The sequence below is a fragment of the Phyllostomus discolor genome, chromosome 7, assembly GCF_004126475.2.
Source record: "Phyllostomus discolor isolate MPI-MPIP mPhyDis1 chromosome 7, mPhyDis1.pri.v3, whole genome shotgun sequence".
Classification (NCBI taxonomy): Eukaryota; Metazoa; Chordata; class Mammalia; order Chiroptera; family Phyllostomidae; genus Phyllostomus; species Phyllostomus discolor.
The window spans coordinates 79,744,008-79,764,732 of NC_040909.2; the positions used below are offsets into that span (position 1 = coordinate 79,744,008).

Consider the following 20,725-nt stretch of genomic DNA (forward strand, 5'->3'; position numbering starts at 1 on the left):
AATTGATTGCTGATTATGTATTGAAAAATATGAGAGGACCCATGACACCTAACCTACCAGTTCTGAGGTTTCCTTGTCCCAAGAGAAGTTTAACAGTTCCAGTTTATTCAGTTAGTGTTTATCAGAATACAGAAGAAAAAAAGTGCATTTAGTGCACTGATGTCATCAGTTAACACATTTTATTTAGTGGAAGGAGAAGTATTATTTATCTGGTAGGTTAACTGGAAGTCAGTTAAGAGAGCTTCCATTATAATGTTTTTAAAATGAATAGATAAGTGAATGATTGAATGAATAAGTTGTCAGCCATGTTAAGAAGAAAAATACCTGTAGGAGTGCAACACTACACTCCTGGAAAGTCCTGAATAAAGGATGGTAGAAAACTTGAGTTCCAGAGTGAGGGAAGGAGTGATTGTGGAAGAAGGACACAAGGATACAAATCTGACCACTTTGTCCTATTATTTTATGTTGACTTTATGTTAACATAATCCTGTTATGTTAACTTTAGTAATCTAAACCACTTCTATTATATTAATTGTTGTAATCCTAACATAGATGCATTCTCCATACACATTATTTTCAGGTATTTAAAATATAATACAGTATTTTATTACTATATATGTATTTAATACATATACAGTCATATACAGTATTTATTTTCAGGTATTTAATAATGAAAATAACTTTTTTCCCACTCAGACAGCTCGACTTGTTGAAATTATTACCTTTATTCTAAGTAGTGTGAAACTAGAATATTAAATAAGTCAATACAATTTTGAAAGGGTTATTAGCTCTACTTTCTTGCTGTGAGAAAGATAACTAATAACATGCATTATATATATGTTTAAACAATTTTAGTCAAAGCAAGGTATGTCTTATTTATGTATTATTATTTATTATTTCATCTTCAGATTTTTAAACTGGTCTAAAATAACAATTTAAAATCTTCCCTTGTGTAGAAATGAAAATGATACATTGCTTTTTTCCATCTTAACAGAAAAAACATGGACCCATTTGCCAGAAAACTGCCACTAAAAAACGGAAGACTTTTGATTCAAGCAGACAGAGAGCTGAAGGAACTGATATTCCAACAGTAAAACCTCTTAAACCTAGGGTAATTGTATAACCTTTGAACAGTGTGAACCTTGCTATTATATATATATTGAAAAAAATTATAATTATCTATTATACTAAGATTGAAGAATAAGCAGGATTTTGTGTAGTGTTCTCAGTTTGGCTGCAAAGGAGAAGCCTAACTATTGTCTCAAACTCTCACTATTACAGTGAGGTTTTTGTAGCATTGGAGAATCACTGGCTTAGCTGTAGGCTGGAAATAATTAGAAGTCCTCACATGTTCCTTTTAAGTCGTTGTTAATTACCTCAGATAAAATTTAAGTATGTTAAAGCCTCTCTTACCAGTAAGTAATGTGATAAGTATATGTAAAAGTAAAGCTATTATTTATAGATATCTTAGCATAATAAATATTGATTATCTTCATTGATTGATTGTCATTATTTGTGATCTTACTATGCTTTCTTCAGGAAAGTTTTATTGCTTGCTCAACTGTCTACACACAGCCATTTTCAGCTTTTTTTTCTTTTTTTTTTTCTTTTTTTTATTTTTTATTTTATTTTAATCATTGTTCAAGTACTTTTTTTTTCTTTCTTGTAATCAAAGCACTGAATCTCCTATGATAATGTCTCTTTAAAACCACTGTGATATGTTATATTGCTAAGAATAAGTCATATAAATACTTTGTCCACAAAGTATTTATAGAATTATTTAAAGAGTTATTTCAGTGAAATAGTCAAATTTGAGTACCTTACTGAATAGGTTTTTGAAACAGAACCCTGCTTTCAGTGTTAATACCTTCTCCCAGTAGCACAGGAAAGCATTTCTCTATGGGGCAATTAATCTTACTAATAAAAGCATTTGGTAAAAGAAGAATCATGTTCATTTTTGTATTTTCATCTATTTATCTAAGAGAATACTGGTGAAGTTTGAATAAGGTAAAACATTATTTGAAGTTTTCCTTAGTCACCTGCCAGATGTATAATTGTATTCACTTTAATTAGCTTAGAAGAAATACTGTTGAAATCTTTGGGAGCATATAACATAGTGGGTATAAACAAGGGCTCAAAGAGTCAGACTGCTTAGTCTTAACTCTGACTCTGCTACTTACCATGTTGTGATGAGTGAGTTACTTAATCCATACTTTTACTTATCTGTAAAATGGTAATAGGAGTGGTAGCATCTATTGTGGGGTTATTAAGGGGATTATATAAATTTATCTATGGCGACCTCTTCATAAATATTGTCCTATATCTTTTCCTAAGTTTATATACTTAAAAATTAATCTTCAGAAAAAAATAAAAGCCATATATTTACATTAAGTAGCTTATATTCTTACTACTTAAATGATCGTACATAGAGTAATAATATCAGCGCTATTTGGGAACTTGTTAGAAATGCAGAGTCTCATGTTAGAGATGCATGCTCAATTAGAACCTACATTTTAACTTCATCCTTATTTGAGTCATATGCATATTAAAGTTTGAGAAGCAGTATGTTAAAAGATTTTTAACATCATAGTGTAGTTCTCAGTATCTATCTGTATTGAGGAAATTCTACAATATCATAAGCACAGTGGAGCAAAGTAAATAACAAACTTCATTTTTTGAGAAAGCAAAGGCAGTCATAATCCACAGAACACAAAATGTAAGGACTTCCCAGAGCAACTGAGATCCAGCAGAAGTTACCTATTAAGGAAACACTAGAAGTTGCTGTGGGGAGCGATTATGGCCAAGAATCTGGGAACCTGGAATCCTAGGCGAGAGGTCTCCTCAGCTTACAGGTGACTTTGATGGTGAAGTGTCTTATCAGGAAGTACATCCCTTGTTTACTACAGCCAGGATAGGAATTGAGAAGAGCTGCAGGGCCTTGGATAGCCAGGAACCAGAATGATCCTGGCTGAAATGGAATAAAGCCAGGAGAGAGGAGGTAAAGAGAAGAGCCACAGAGTTAAGTGGCCCGCCAGAGACAGAGTGGCAGTAACCCTCTTGACCCATATTGTTTTAGAGAAGCAGAAGGGTGTGTCTAAGCACAGAACAGCCTTATTTACATCTGTATCTGATACAACAGAGAAGAGAGCTATTGGTTTGTGTCGCTTGGAAGGCTACCCTGGACCTCTCCTTCTCCCTACAACCTCCTGTAAATAGCTGTACCAGGAAAGCCTAACCCATTCAGTGATTAGTAATAAAAAACCATTAGCTCAGCACTGATACAGATACTGTAGGAAAAAGGTAGAAGAGGGCAGCAAGACTGACCAGTACATGACTAATACTCGTCGTGGAGCAGATGAATATGATCAGACATTTATGACTATAAAGTACGAAACTTCAAAGTGTACAGAACAGACCAGGGATGCTGAATGATATACTATTACCAAAAGGACCCCCCTTTTTCTCCGGGAGTCTCCCCCCACTAGGTTCGCTATGTCTACTGCCAGAGGAAGGACTTCTCTCAATGCCAGAGATTTGTGAAAAGGAAAGGAATTATTTATTTAAAAGCTATACAGACTTAGAGTAGTGACTTAATCTCTTCATTAAAATACTAAAGTCCTTTAGAATACCCACAGACACACACAGTCCTTCCTTCTCCCTCTGCCCTAGTCTGAGGTACCGTATCTCAGAAAAAGAAGTAGAAGTCTGTGATTTGGGCTCCCGGCACCATCAGCTGTGTCACCCCTGTGATCTCCAGTTAATCCAAAGCCATGTGGCACCTTCTCATGGCCCACCAGCAAGATCCTTTCACCCGTTTTCTTCCAGGCGAAGTCTCTCCTGCTTCCTAAACCACATGGCAAAAGGGAGCACCCCAAAGCTGCAGGGTCCCCACTCTTCCAAAGCTGCGTAGTTCTCCCTGATATGGCTGTCATGCCCAGGTTTAAATCCCAGCTCCAGTCTTCCTCTGCAGCCCCATTTCTGACTCCTCCTACAATCAGTTACACCTGACAGCATTCCAGTATTCTTCCAGCTTTACTGGGCTGCCATAGTAAGTCTGGGCAGGCATGGCCCCATGGCGTGGAGCCAGTCTTCTCCGATTCTCATGCAGGTGCTGTAACCAGGGGGAGCTGCCTCCCAGTTACATCTTGGATGGAAGTCACTCCCATACTCCTGGCTCAAAGTATGGCCACAGCTGTTTAACATATCTGTGCAACCAGTTAAAGGTTATAGATATGTTAAATGACCATACCAGAGGTTAGCTGCAAAGCTGTTGCTATTCAATACAGCTGGGAATGGCCCTGCTCCATGTGTCCCATCCCCCAGCTCAGACTTGTGGGGGTGGGGATATATATATATATATAATATTTCCTGGACACCTTGAGTTCTGGACCCCGTTACAAATCCCTATTTAGGGCACCCCTCTTGGCTGCACCCTGTTACAAAAGTATCAGTCATCTCTAACGTTGAAATGTGCTTATACTTAGTTTAGATTTTTGCATCTATATTAATGAGAAATGAGTCTATAATTTTTGTTTTTATCAAAGTTTTGTTTCATAAGACTAGTTAGAATGTTGTTCATTTTCTCTTAAAGATTGATGCTATTTTTAAAAAATGTAAAAGCTCAACAGGAAAGGCATCTGGACCAAATTTTCTTCTGTGGGTTTTTTAAATAACAGATTCATTTTAAAAACATATATAAGAATATAAGACTATTGTGATTTTATGTTTCTTACCTGATGTATATAGTGTGCTAAGGATATTGTTTATTTCTTAATTATCAAATTTATTAACTTAAAGTGTATTTATAATGTTTTCTTTTTCATGTTTGTAAGAACTGGATCATGTACTATTTTCTGTTTTTGGTAATTTGTATTTTTTTCTCTCTCTTGATTAGTCTTGCCTTATTATTGTTTTTGAAGAACTATCTTTTGACTGTGTTGACCCAACCTATATTCTTGATTTTAAAAATAAAGACATAATAGGAATAGTTGGCTATTTCAATAATATAGTAAAATAAGTCTGTTGTAGCACAAGAGCCAGCATCATGTTTAGTGGAAAGATACTTAGAAGTAGTTCCATTAAAGTTGGGAGCAAAATTAAGCTCTAACCAATATAATAAATGCCAGCTGATAGATAATAACAAGAAATACAGTGTGTAAGGATTGGAAAAAAGGAGGTAAAACTGCCATTATTATGAGAGGAAAAACCCAGAAGAATCTGATTAATTACTGCCAATAATAAGTCAGTGAAGAAATGAAGTGTAATGTTAGTACAGAAATTACTAGTTTTTATATTTCATATTTCAACAGTTTATAACATAAAAATGAAGAATAAGAGAATAACACCAAATATATAATATTTCAAAATAAACATTATAATAATAATAAAAATATAAGACACCAAATAGGTAATATTTAGGAATAAACCTTATAATCATAAAAATATAAGATTCTATTATTATTTTTGTAATAATAAAAATTTAAAAAAATGAAAGAAAAAGTTCAGAAATAAGCCCAAATACAAAGGAGAATATGGGAAAGGTATTATCCCAGTTCAGTAGGGAAAAGAAGTCAATCAACGATGGTGAAACAGCTACATAGCCATGTTAATGAACAAAAAATAAAGTGAAATCCATATGCTACACCAGCCATCAGGATAAATTCCAAATGAATAAGAGGTTTAAACATTTTTACATCAAAACATGAAAGTTCTGGGTGGAAACATGGAAGATGTTTTCATTTTACTTTGGTGTGAGATTAGGCCTTACTAACTGTGACTACAAACCCAGTGACCACAAAGAAAAGATTTGCAAATTAAACTACATTTAAAAAATAAATATTTATATCAGAAGACCTTTAGACAAGGTCAAAAGACAGCCATAATTGTTAAGGAAGGTTGGGGCTAGTCTCTAAAGAGTTACTGGAAATTTTTTAGGGGGAAAAAAAAGACCAATAACCTAACAGATAAGTTGACCAGGCATATATAAACAATTCCACAGAAAAGTCAATACAAATGATTCTCAATGATATGAACAAATGCTTGATATTATTCATTATAAGAGAAAAGTCAGTTAAAACCATAGAGAGAACTATTTTTCACTTCTAATCAGTTAACCCAAAAGTGTGATAACATACCTCAGAAACTATGGAAAACAGGGAAATACACTCTTAGTTGTAATTTAAATGCATGTCACACCTACAGAAGTCAATTTAGCACTTTCTGTCCCAATTACAATTGTATTTTTAAAATTACATATAAGATAGTGGCATAAAGTTCTTTTTTGTAATTGTAAATTTGGGAAGGAAATCATTTAAGGACTCCTGGTAAGAGAATTTTTAAAGTAATATGACATTTCTTCAAGTTTTACCTTAATTTATTATTAAAAAATGTTTCAAAACATTTTTCTTTTCTTTCAATAGCCTGAACCTCCAAAGAAACCATCTAATTGGAGAAGAAAACATGAGGAATTCATTGCCACCATAAGAGCAGCAAAAGGCCTTGATCAGGCACTTAAGGAAGGGGGCAAGCTTCCTCCTCCTCCTCCACCTTCTTATGATCCGGGTATATGGACTGTTGTGGACAGTAATGTTCATGTGGGGAGAAAATAGTGATAGCAGTTTTATAAATTTTAAGTTGCTATTAAACTTAATTCACTATAATGGAGCATGATGAAGTATAATCTTTAATTTTTTTGCTACAAAATAATGGTGATAATAATCATTTGGACTAAGACACATCAGTGTTGAACATAGAAATGCATTATCTTTTTATCTTAATACTTTTATTTAAACATAAAACATAATTTTTAAAACTATTATAATTACTATTAAATGTTAGTATTCTAGAAAAGATTTTAATGATGTTCACTGTGAATTGAAATGTAGTCATTCAGTAAGATTTAGATAATGTTGCCTAGTTCTTTGAAATCTTCTCATCTGGGAAGGAAAAAAATCATAATATTGCTTCAGAAATGTAAAGTTCATGTGAGGAAATTACCACATAAACTGATGATATACCTAAAGTATGCCCTAAGCTCATGTATTATGTTTTCTTCATTGAGTGGGTAAAAGTTTGTTATTGTTAACAAAAGCAAGGCAGGATGCTGGCAACCCCATTTGAGATATTAAGATAGTAAAAGATTTAAAATAGCACAGTTGACATTTTAACATTGGTTATTAGTGTAGCCTGAAGAGGCAGTTATTTTAATGTAACAAGTTAACTGCATGAAAATTATGTTAGTATTCTAGATTGGGATTTATTTCTTAGTAAAGAGAAATTTCTTTAGAAAACCTAGATATGATCAATTTTCATGTTTAGTTGTTGAGAAGAACTCAACAAATGATAGGATTTACAGGCCACAGGGTCTCTCTTTTGCAACTACTCAGCTCTGTTGCACCTGTTACAGGAAATCAGCCACAGACAATATGTAAATAAATGGGCATGTTTGTGTTCTAATAATACTTTATTTATCTAAACAGGCAGCAGGCAGTCCCAGGGGCCCTAGCTTGCCAACCTATGTTCTAGAGTAATTAACTTTAAGGCTAGGATTGTTTCTGGGATGACCTAACTAGGTTTGGATCTCTTCTAATTCTTCCTAGTTTTCCGCATGAAGTTGAATTTTCTCTCTGTTTTGGAGGTATTTGAGTATTGATTTGGGTTTTAGAAATTTTTAAATCTTAGTCTTGACAAAATAACTCATTTGTTTTTAGAAGTTTTAGACCTAATTAGTGGTACAAATTTTTGAGCTTCAGATGAGTGTTAATTCTAAAGGGTAAACTCCCTCTCAAAGGTAAATTGACTGTATAAAGGCAATTAAACTATTTTTTGACAGTTTTCTTCTAATAGAATTAAAAGACTTTACCAGATCTCGAATTTATAATATATTTTGAAAATAATATGTTATTACTGTTTAACTGTTCTACCATATAAAAATATGTATATGTGATAAAATATTGCATTATAGAAATGGAAAAGAAATAACATTCATCTACGTATTCATATTTTGTATCCATGATTTTTTCCCCTCAAATTTGATTCTACTGGAAGAACATTGGAATTTATCGTACTAACAGACTTCATGCTTACATATCTTTTACTAAATTTGGATAAGTGAGATAGGGTAGTTATAAGGAAATAAGAGATTTTGTGTATCAAATATCTTTATATATGTATTTATGCTTGTCTTTATATAAAGTCATAATTCTTTATGTCTCATTTCAATTATTATGTTATTAAGTTGGTTCTTTTTTTGCTTTAGATTATATTCAGTGTCCATATTGCCAGAGGAGATTTAATGAAAATGCAGCTGATAGACATATAAATTTCTGTAAAGAACAAGCAGCACGTATTAGTAACAAAGGCAAATTTGCATCTGATGCCAAAGGAAAAGCTACTTCTCGGACCCAGGTGAAATGCACTACTTAATCATTTCTACAAACAGATGAGAAAATGACTTTTTCAAGTTTACTGTTTTGTGGTTATGTTTTATAGAACATTTAAGTAGTTTTCTCATCTGTTAACATTTAGATATTAATATTCAAGGATTTAGTAAGAATTTTAATGGCTAATTGAAAACAAATATTTAAAAATAATCGGTTTGAAATGGACTTGAGTCAGTAGAGACTTGAAAATATACAGATTTTAAAGAAGCATTAGGGAAAAGTAAGAAAATAAGTAAAAATAGGTGAAGCAGATGCACAGGAAACCAGAGGTGATGGAGGAATAAGAAAATGACAGTAAAATCCTCTTTTGAAAATTGTGTAAGTACTGAATATTTCCATGCTATATATAAGTAATGCATATGAGGGAATGGATATAGGGTCAAATCCAAAATGCTACTTTTAGTCTTTATTTCTTCACCTGTGAGGTGGTAATCTACATGAGTATTGTGAAACACAGGTGAACTAATGCCTGTGAAAGCACTTAGCACACCATTAACCATATAAGGATTTCGTTATACTAAATTTATTTTTACAATACTGTTGTTTTTCTTAAAATATATTGTTACACCAAAACACTGATAATGTCATACTTCCAGCAAATACCATTTTTTACAAAGCTTTCGTTTGTAAATAATTTTTTAGTACCGTAAATCTAGCAGATAGTAAATAAATCCATTTCTCTTATTACTTATTAATGAAATATTGACTTAAAGGACTCCATTAAATTTGGGACCTCCTTGAGACAGTATTTTCATTGAGTTTTTGTTAGTATTATTGGAAATAGAGCACATCAGTATCATCATCATTGTGCACAAGGAACAGTGACTCTTTGAATAATTTCCACACCAGAGGTCAAACAACATATATCTTTTATACAAATAGTTAATAACAGTAATCTGATTTTTTGTATTATTTTGTTTCAAGAATAAATTAGTAGAGCAGAGAATATACAATAAAATGTGTATATTCCAACAATTTGTTGGCAAATGGTTGATGAATGTAAAATCCAGGTAGTTGATTTTCCCACCTACAGTTGTTTCAGTGCTGATTCCATGTCTAGTCATACATGTTCATTTGAGTTTAACCCCATACTTTCTCATCTGTCCATTCAAGAAGTTTTTATTGAGTACTCTCTTTGAATCAGACACTGTAGCAAGTATTGGGTCTATTAGTAAACTAAATACAGTGCTTTTCTAAAGATGCTTAAATGTATCCATGTCATATTTGGCAACTATACTTTCACCAGCACTCAGTATTATCAGTTCTGAGCATTTTTAGTGCTTAGCTGAACGGTGGGTTCAAATAGCAATTTCTGCCATTTTATAAGAAATGAATGGCCTCCATATTCTTTGAGCTTTTTCTAATTTCAATAAAAAGTCTTGGTCAGTATAAATATTTTACTAAGGAAATATTAGGTTTGTGATCTTGATACAAACACATGAAATAATCAGCATCTAATACTGAAATGAAAGAAATATACATTGACTGTAATTGTATTAAAATAAAAGTATTTTGTTATTCTGAATGAATTTACATAAAATTGTTGAAAGCCTTTATAATTCTTTTAGAATCTCAGCTAGATGTTTTAGAGTAGGTGAAATACAGCTTAGTAAGGAAGAAGTCAGAGTATCTAGGTCAGGAGAACAGTGACTTACTGAGAGGCAGGTGAATATGTTTTAAACAAGAGGCATTCATGATATGAGGATTCAGAAAGGCAACTAACCTGACTAGTTCTTGTTGAAAGTAATAGAAATATTATAGGAGATAAATAAGGTTGAGCTAGGTTCTAGGTACCTCAGGAAACCTGACAATAAAATTGAGTAAAATGGTAGGAGGTCTAATACAGAAAGTGGAAAAACAAAGGATCTTTTGAAAGGAATATTCTGCTTTTTTCTATTTGTAAGCCATTAACTTAATAAATTCTAATATGTACATAAAAATCTATAGTCCCTGATATATACTGCTATGAGAGCTCTTCCTACCTATGCTCAACCTAAAGATTTGACCTCTCAATCAACATATAATATGCCATCCTTCATTTATGCTGATCAGTTTGTTCTTTTTTTGGTAATTAGCAAAATATGAGTGTCACCAATTCTGTTTCTTAATTCAGTTTTATGGACCCTATTTTTAGTAGACATATCTCTGATATGTTGACAAATCTTTGTTAGGTCTTGTTTTCCATATTTTTGTTTATTTTAAAATTTTTCCTTATGTCTTCATTGGTATTTTAATGAGAGAGACATACTAACAGATGTCCTTACAAACCAGAAACACCTGTTAGATTTTTAAAGAAACTTTTATATGCCTTATCTCCAAAGTCTTCTAGTCATTTGTTCATCTAACAGATAATTATTGAAGCTTTTCTATTGCTGCGTGCTTAAGAAATTTCAGTTTTTGGCATAATAGTTCCAAAGGTGCATGGTACTCGAGTGTGTGTGTGAGATCTTTGTATCAAGATTTTTTTTTAAAGGTTATATACTGAATTTCAAAGAGTTATAATGTTTGACTTCAAAGTTTGTGTTTAGCCAGCAGCGTTTTAGTAGTAGTGCTACTACTGATTATTGGCTATGAAATACAATTTGATTTTTGAAAATCAGGTTTAAAACCATTTTCACAAAGTCCTGAGCAGTCTAAATGCATTGTGCTAAATCTCAAGTGTGTATGCAAGCACAGCAGCCACCTTATAGTCAAAGTTTTGGGCTGGAACTAAGGTAGCATGAATCTTAAATTTTGTTCAGTCATTAAGTTGGGGTGTAACGCTGGGCGAGTGCATTTCTTTCTATCACAGCAGGTGACATTTTTTATTTAGTATATGAGCAAAGTTTGGCTCATACAAGACAGTAAAATAAAATTAATAGTGATGTCCCTCTAGAGAATGGAGCAAAATCAAAAATAAAATAAGCTGATGTATTCTATCTTTCCTCAACCAATATCCCATTCATCTGACATGGTCTGGCAAGGATGGTGAAGCCAGACTTGGCTCTGTCTCTTCATACTGAGAATATCCAAAAGGCAGCTATTGTAAAACTTGTCCTTATTGATATGTAATCTTAGAAACTTTTACCAGGACACTTGACAGGATTATACATATGGAATAAAAAACTGTACCAGGAACATGCAAAATCCTCACCTTTAAAGCTGCACCACCTAATGAGCATCATTATGTGTCTAAATTTTTCTGTTAGTACTTGCTTGGCATTTAAAATCTAACATTGGGGAAATATTTTCCATTAAACCTTTCCCTGCTCTGTGAACTGGGAAAAGCTGATTTTTGTTTATTTTAGCAGTGGGACATCTGAGCCAAACTTTTAGTACACCAGTTTTGAGAAGGAACATATTTGGGGAACCTCTGTCTGAGATGACACTTTTTTTTTAAAGATTAACCCTCCCCTGAGAATATGTTTATAGATTTTTTTTTTCTGAGAGAGAAAGAAGAAGGGACAGAGAGTGAGAAGAAACAATCGATTGCCTCACATATGCTGCCTGACCGGGGATCAAACCTGCAACCTAGGTATTCATACCAACAAGGACTCGAATCCAGAACCTTTTGGTGTATGTGATGATGCTCCAACTGACTGAGCTACTTCGCCAGGGCTGAAATGATACTTTTTAAAAATTTAATTGTTGTTGAAGTACAGTTTTCTGTCTTTTACTCCCATCCCAGCCAACCCCCCCCCCCTCAAGTCCTTCCCACCTCCCTCCCATTTCCATGCCCCCTAGTTTTTGTCCATGTGTCCTTTATACTTGTTCCTGTAAGCCCTTCCCCTTTTCCCCTGAAATTCCCTCTCCTCTCCCCTCTGGTCAGCCTGTTCTCTATTACACTGTCTTTGGTTATATTTTGCTTGTTTGTTTGTTTTCTTGTTTAGCTTCTTGTTAAAGGTGAGATCATATTGTATTTGTCTATCACTGCCTGACTTATTTAGCTTAGCATAATGCTTTCTGTTTCCATCCATGTTGTCACAAAGGGTAGGAGCTCCTTTCTTTCTGATGCATAGAATTCCACTGGGTAAATGCACCATAGTTTTTTGATCCATTCATTTGCTGATGGCCACATAGGTTGCTTCCAACACATGGCTATTGTAAATTGTGCTGCTATGAACATTGGGGTACTTAGGTTCTTTTGGATTGGTGTTTCAGGAGTCTTAGGATATAATCCTAGCACTGAAATTGCTGGGTCAAAAGGCAGATCCATTTTTAGCTTTCTGAGAAAATTCCATACTGTTTTCCATAGTGGTTATACCACTCTGCAATCCCACCAACAGTGCACTAGGGTCCCCTTTTCTCTCCAGCCTTTCCAACACTTGTTTGTTGATTTGTTTATGATGGCCATTCTGACCAGTGTAAAGTGGTGGTATCTCATTGTGGTTTTAATTTGCATCTCTCTGATAGCTAGCAATGTTGAGCATCTTTTCATATGTCTCTGGGCCCTCTGTATGTCCTCCTTGGAGAAGTGTCTGTTCAAGTCCTTTGCCCATCTTTTAATTGGGTTGTTTGTCTTCTTAGAGTGGAGTCATGTAAATTCTTTATATATTTTGGAGATTAAACCCTTGTCTGAGGTATCATTGATAAATACGTTTTCCCATACAGTTGGTTCTCTTTTTATTTTAATGCTGCTTTCTTTAGCCATGCAGAAGCTTTTTATTTTGATGAGATCTCATTTGTTTATCCTTTTCTTTATGTCCCTTGCTCTAGGGGACATATCAGTAAAAATGTTGCTGTGTGGGATGTCTGAGATTTTCCTACCTATGTTCTCCTGTAGGACTTTAATGGTATCATGGCTTATATTTAAATCTTTTATCCACCTTGAATTTATTTTTGTGTATGGTGTAAGTTGGTGCTAGAGTTTCATGTTTTTGCACGTAGCTGTCCAGTTCTCCCAACACCCTTTGTTGAAGAGGCTGTTTTTACTCATTTTATGTTGCTGCCCCCTTTGTTGAATATTAACTGACCATAGAGACTTTGGTTTATTTCTGAGCTCTCTGTTCTGTTCCATTGGTCCATGTGCCTGTTTTTATGCCAGTACCAGGCTGTTTTGATTACAGTGGCCTTGTAATACAGTTTGGTATCAGGTTTTGTGATCCCTTCTACTTGCTCTTCTTTCTCAAAATTGAAGCAGCTATTCAGGGTCATTTATGGTTCCATATAAACTTTTGAAGTGTTTGTTCTGTGTCTGTGAAATATGCCATTGGTACTTTAACAGATATTGCATTGAATCTGCAAATTGCTTTGGGTTATATGGATATTATGATGATGTTAATTCTTCCGATCCATGAACATGATGTATGCTTCCATTTGTTTGTGTCTTCCTTGATTTCTTTCTTCAGCGTTGTGTAGTTTTCTGCATATAGGTCTTTTACCTCCTTGGTTAGGTTTATTCTTAGGTATTTTATTTTTCTTTTTGCTATATCGAGTGAGATTTTTTTCTTGATTTCTGCTTCTGCTATTTCATTGTTGGTGTACAGAAATGCCTTTGATTTCTGGATATTGACTTTGTATCCTGCTGTTTTGCCAAATTCATTTATTAGGTCGAGAAGTTTTTTGGTGGAGTCTCTAGGATTTTCTGTGTACACTATCATGTCACCTGCAAACAGTGACAGTTTTGTTTTCTCCTTCCCAATTTGGATGGCTTTTATTTCCTTTTCTTGTCTAATCACTGTGGCTAAAACTTCCAATACTGTATTAAATAGAAGTGGTGAAAGTGGACAGCCATGTCTTGTTCCTGATCTTAGTGGAAAAGATTTTAGTTTTTGCCCATTGAGTGTGATGTTGGCTGTAGGTCTCTCATATATGGCCTTTATTATGTTGAGGAATGCTCCCTTTATTCCCACTTTGCTGAGTGTTTTTATCATAAATGGGTGCTGTACCTTATCAAATGCTTTTTCTGCATCTATTAATATGATCACGTGATTTTTGTCTTTGCTTTTGTTTATGCGATGCATTACGTTTACTGATTTGCAAATATTGAAACATCCTTGCTTGTATCCCTGGGATGCATCCCACTTGGTCATGGTGTATGATCTTTTTAATGTATTGTTGGATGCAGTTTGCCAATATTATGTTGAGGATTTTAGCGTCTATGTTTATCAGTGATATTGGCCTGAAGTTTTCTTTCCGTGTTGTGTCTTTATCAGGTTTTGGGGTTAGGATGATGCTGGCTTCATAAAACGAGTTTGGGAATCTTCCATCTTTTTGGATTTTTTGGAATAATCTGTGAAGGATAGGGGTTACCTCTTCCTCAAATGCTTTGTAGAATTCTCCTGTGAAACCATCTGGTCCAGGGCTTTTGTGTGTCAGTAGTTTTTTGATTACTGCTTCAATTTCATCTGCTGTTATTGGTCTGTTCAGGCTTTCTGCTTCTTCATTGAGTTTTGGAAGATTATATTTTTCTAGAAATTTGTCCTAGGTTTCACCTAGGACATTTCACCTAGGTTTCAAATTTCTTGGCATACAATTCTTCATAGTAGTTTCTTAATAGTCCTTTGTATTTCTGTGGTATCGGTAGTAATCTCTCCTCTTTCATTTCTGATTGTGTTTATTTTGGTCCTCTCTTTTTCTTGATGAACCTGCTTAAAAGCTTGTCAATTTTGTTTCTCTTTTCAAAGAACCAACTCCTGGATTGATTGATCCTTAAAATTGTGCTTTTAGTCTCCATATGATTTAATTCTGCTGTGATCTTGACTCTTTCCTTCCTTCTACTTGCTCTGGGTTGTCTTTGTTGTTGTTCCTTGAGTTATTGTAGGTGTAGGGTGAGGTTGTTTGTTAGAATATTTCTGGTTTTTTTAGGTAGGCCTGTATTGCTATGAACTTTTCTCTCAGGACTGCCTTTGTTGTGTCGCATAGTTTTGGGTTGTTGTGAGTTCATTTGTTTGTTTTCAGAAACTTTTTGATTTCTTTCCTAATTGCATTCTTGACCCATTCATCGTTTAATAGCATGCTATTCAATCTCCATGATTTTGAGTATTTTGGGTTTTTCTCCTTGGGGTTGGTTTCTAGTTTCAGTCCCTTGTGGTCAGAGAAAATGCTTGGTATGATTTCAGTTTTCTTAAATTTGTTGAGGCTTGTTTTGTGTCCTATCATGTTGTCTATATTTGGAACTGTTCCATGTGCATTGGAAAGGAATGTGTATTTAGCTTCTTTGGGATGAAGGTTCTATATATATCAATTAAGTCCACTTCATTTAGGGCATTGTTCAATGCCACAATAATTTTGTTGATACTTTATTTGGAAGATCTGCCCACTTTTGACAGTGGGGTGTTAAAATCCCCTGCTAGAATTGTGTTGCTGTCAATAACTTTCTTGAAGTCCTATAACATTTTCTTTATGTATTTGGCTGCTTCTATGTTGGGTGCATCTATATTTACAATGTTTATGTCTTCTTGGTGGATTCTTCCCTTGAATATTTTGAAGGGACCTTCTGGGTCTCTCTTTATGGCCCTTGTTTTGAAGTCTGTTTTGTCTGATATGAATATTGCTATCCCGGCTTTTTTTCCTGTCCCATTTGCTTGGAAAAAATTTTTCCAGCCCTTCACTTTCAGTCTATGTAAGTCTTTTGGGTCTCTTGGAGGCAGCACATGTGTGGGTCATGCTTTCTTATCCATTCAGCTATTCTATGTCTTTTTATTGGAGCATTTAATCCATTTACATTTAAGGTTATTATTGATAGATACTCATTCATGGCCATTTTTGTACCTTTGTCTTCTCCCTCTCTCCCTCTCTTTACCTTCCTTTCCTTAAAGCAGTCCCTTTAGAATCTCTTGCAGAGCTGGTTTGGTGAAGGTGTATTCTTTTAGACTTCTTTTGTCTGGGAAGCTCCTTATTTGGCCTTCTATCTTGATTGAGAGCCTTGCTGGGTAAAGTAGCCTTGGTTGGAGGCCCCTGGTTCTCATTACTTGGAATATTTCTTGCCATTCTCTTCTGGCTTTGAGCATTTCCATTGAGAAGTCAGCTGCTAACCTTATTGGGGCTCCCTTGTATATCACTTCCTATTTTTCCCTTGCTGCCTTTAAGATTCTCTCTTTATCTTGGAATTTTGCCATTTTAATTATGATGTGTCTTGAGGTGGGCCTCTTTGGGTTCCTCTTGATTGGACTCTTTGTTTTTTCTCGATCTGTGTGGCTATTTCTCTAACCAAATTAGGGAAGTTTTCCATCATTACTTTTTTAAACAGGTTTTCTACCCCTTGCTCTTCTTCTCCTTCTGGTATCCCTATTATACGGATATTATTACATTACATGTTGTCCTGCATTTCCCTTAACCCCTGTTCAGTTTTTTGGAGCCTCTTTTCCTTTTCTTGCTCATTCTGGGTATTTTTTTCTACCTTGTCCTTCAGCTTGCTGATCTGATCCTCTGCTTCATCAATCCTGCTTTTGATTCATTCTACTGTGTTCTTCAGTTCAGAAATTGTATTCTTCATTTCCTCTTGGGCTTTGTTGGCAATTTCTGTTTCCTTTTTCATGTCGATATAGTTTTCACTGAGTTCACTGTAGTTTCCCTGTAGTTTATGGTAATTCACTGTGAGCTCATTGAGCTTCCTGATAACCATTGCTTTGAACTCAATATCCTGAGAGTTGGCTTGCCTCTGTTTCATTTAGCATTCTTTCTGAGGCTTCCTCCCTTTCTTTCAATTGGGAATTGTTTCTTTGTTTTCCCATTGCTTGTGAGACTCTTCTTGTTAGCCTCTGCTTCTTAAATTGTTCTGTTTGACTCCCTGGGTTTATGGTGTGAACTTCTATGGTAGAAGACCTGTGAGATTCAGTGGTGCAGTCTCCTTGATCTCTCAAGCTCAGTGGTCTTGGGCTGTCATTTAAGTTGGCTCTGTGTTTGTTTTTGGGTTTTGATTGTTGTTGTGTCTTTTTTTGGTGGGTCCTTCCCACCAGCTGTTTTGAATGAGGGTCGCTCTGTACACCACCTGTTGTAATTTGTTGTTCTGGTGAGGGCCAGTTGTGTTGAAGTTGTTTCTTCCATGTGTAGAAGGTTTTGAGGATTGTCTCTTGCTCTTGTTCAGTTGTTTGTTCTGGGTAATTTATCCACTATTTAGTTGTATTTCTAGATAGGTCCTGGAATGAGGTTAGTGTGGATTCCACTGTCTCATTCACCTTCTTCTGTTGTTCTCTTTTGGTGGTTCCTTTGTTGTTGGCTTTCTTCTTCTAGTGGGTATTCTCGTGTTCACACCTTCCACCTGCGAGGTTCTCTGTAATAGCAAAGTCAAATTTGTCGCACTGTCTCAGCTGTTTGGATGCCCGTCTTTTGGTCCAGCTCTGGTCTTTTCACAGGTCCAGGTGTTTTTGTCTCGTGTCTGATTTCTCAATGTCCTCTACAATTTTTGGTCTCCTATTTTCGTATATGTTGGGGTACTCTTGGCTGTTTGCTCTGTTCCTCCTCCACAGATCAGATAGGTTTTTCTCCTGTGTGTAGGGGGAAGTGGAATTTGCTCCCTCCTACCTTGCCGCCATCTTCCTTCAAAAACTGAAATGAGACTTTTTAATCTATACTTTCTCATTTTGGATAATAGCAGCTAATACAAACATTGCTCATTGAAGGGAATGAAAAATATTAGTGTTCAAATACTAGTTAAAAATAGATATTCAAAAATTATGCTGATAACATATTTTATTTTCATTATTTTAGTATAAGCCGCCTGCTCTTAAAAAGTCAAATTCTCCTGGGACCATATCATCAGGATCTTCACGATTACCACAACCAAGTGGAACTAGCAAGACTGTTGTAGGTAATGAGATCTATGAAATAACTTGTTTCATTTTTGTTTTTAATAGTATTGGTAGAAAAGGAAATGAAGATAGTGTCCTATTTTGGGTTATTAAAATACATTTATAGTTAACAAGATATAGGGAGTTTAAGTAATTATTTGTGGGTAAAAATAAAGTAACTTTCAATAGCTTCTACTTTAGATATTTTATAGTCCTTTTTTTTCAGCTTCAATTCATATCCTTGAGTTGTTGATGAAGCATTTGTTCAGAATAGTCAACTGAGTTCTTTTCTTGATTCTTTATGACTGTTTTTTCCCTCATTTCTACTTATACTGCTCTGAATGTGACAAGTGTCCTTAACATAAAATGTTTTTTTTTTAAGATTTTATTTATTTATTTTTAGAGAGGGAAGGGCAGGAGAGAGAGAGAAACATCAATGTGCGGTTGCTGGGGGTCATGGCCTGTAACCCAGGCATGTGCCCTGACTGGGAATCGAACCTGTGACACTTTGGTTCACAGCCCGCGCTCAATCCACTGAGCAACGCCAGCCAGGGCTAACATAAAATGTTTAATGGTTTAAAGAAGATATTGACTGTTGAACATGTACCTTTATTTATATGTATAGTATAAGAAATATAGACATAAGAAATGAAGGATATTATATGTAGAATTCTTCTTAGTTGATAACATGTTTAAGATGTATTGCCACTAAATCATTGTTCTCCTTGTCAGATGTTATTTTATGTGATTTTTGTTTCACAATGTCATTAAAACTAATACCTTTTTATTATAAGGTGTACCTTCAGGTAAAGTGTCTTCAGTTAGCAGTTCTTTGGGAAACAAACTGCAGACGTTATCTCCCTCACATAAAGGCATAGCAACCCCTCATGTAGGGTAAGTCTACATTGAATTTAATTCATTAGTGATGTACACACACACGTATATATGTATATATATGCATAGGTAATACTAAGCCTTATTTTGCTTAGATAATTGGCTTTTTAATTATCCTTAATTTTCTTTCTAAATTAACTTGTCTTTTAATATTGCTGGTCAGATCTACACTCACTGCCTTTGGGGATCTAAATTAGTATAACTGTATTGGAAAAATATTTGATGGCATTTGTCAAGAGTCTTAAAACATTAATATTTTTGATTGAATAATTTTACTCTGGGAATCTAGCTAAGGAAATCATTTTAAATACAAAAGATTTTTGTAATAATTATTAAGTATTATGTATCAGGCACTGTGCTAGACATTTTACGTATATTTTTATTAAAACCACCTGACTACCATATGATGAGAGGGCCAGAGAAGCAAAATAATTTGCCCAAAGCCACACAGCTTAGAGTTGGAAGTAGAATACAAATTAGGGTCTCTTTAGCTCTAAACATTGTTCTCCTTTCATATGCTTTTATTATAATGTATAAAATTATCTAAATATGTCTAGCTTTGTTTGAAGAACAAAAATTGAAAATCTACAGTGAGATATTATACAACCATAAACTATATGTAAATTTTAATAAACTGATTCTGCCATAACATGAATGGAATATGGAATACAAACCCCATGTTAGCTATGATAGAAATGAGAAAAATAGGTGTACAAAAACCTAATATGCTGTAATAGTAATAGTGGGTGATTCTTTTCCTTTCATTTAGTACTTTCTAAATACTTTTTATTTTTCTACAGTTTTATATAAAGTAGAATAATTGCTTTCAACAATTATGTTTCTATGGGAAAATTATTGATAACACTGGAGATTTTAGTAGAAGACCTCATAATCCAGTAGAAACTCACTTTTTCTTCCATTTCAATGTAAGAAAATTAAGGATTACTCTATCACTGCTAAAATGAAGGCTATGTCTATGTCTTTCGAAATAGTGATAAAATCAACATAGGAAATATATATAGCACATATTACTTTCAGAGTAAGTTATCACTTCAATTTTATATAGGAAATATATATGAAAGTATATATCAAATGAGAGTAATTGCTCTTTGTTTTTTTATTTGGACTATGTTGAAAGTACAAGAACTAAAAAGAATTTAATTTCTTTTATGGAAAAAGAGAAATGATCAACTAATGAGATCTTTTTAGTTTAAATATTTTTTTTTCTTTTTGTTTTTCTTCCAAAAAGAAGAGACAGGCTATCCTTCATAAAAGAGAGTGGTTATCAGTCAAACTGGTGATTGAAAAGTAAAAGGTTTTCATCTTCTAGTGGTAAAAACTGATTTGATATTTTTTTCTCTACTGATTTGACTTGACTTTATTTTAGTTTTTTTATTTATTTTTATTTATTTGTTTTTATTTTTTATCCTCACCTGAGGACATGTTAATTGATTTGAGAGAGAGAGGGGAAGTAAATTGTGATTAGTAAATGAAATAATTTCAGTGATTTGGAATTGCTTAAACCTGTATGTACACAATCTGTATTATGTTCAGCTTTAATCTTGCATACCAATGATTCTGTCATATTTAGCATATATTGGAAACATACCACAGAAAAATTTATCCTTAATATTTATCCTAAAATTTATCCTTGTAGTTCGAAAAATTCTCATGTTTGCT

General features: G+C 34.1%; 1 protein-coding gene across 2 annotated transcripts in view; it reads left to right on the top strand.

The window, feature by feature from the left end:
* Nucleotides 1-20,725, top strand: part of ZC2HC1A (zinc finger C2HC-type containing 1A) — a 54,576-nt gene that overhangs the window by 16,941 nt on the left and 16,910 nt on the right. For both annotated transcript variants that reach the window (XM_028518721.2, XM_036031044.1), the window contains exons 3-7: nt 995-1,111; nt 6,420-6,561; nt 8,258-8,406; nt 18,072-18,171; nt 18,946-19,045. In XM_028518721.2, coding sequence (XP_028374522.1) covers nt 995-1,111; nt 6,420-6,561; nt 8,258-8,406; nt 18,072-18,171; nt 18,946-19,045 — 608 coding nt within the window. The remainder of the gene's footprint in view (nt 1-994; nt 1,112-6,419; nt 6,562-8,257; nt 8,407-18,071; nt 18,172-18,945; nt 19,046-20,725) is intronic.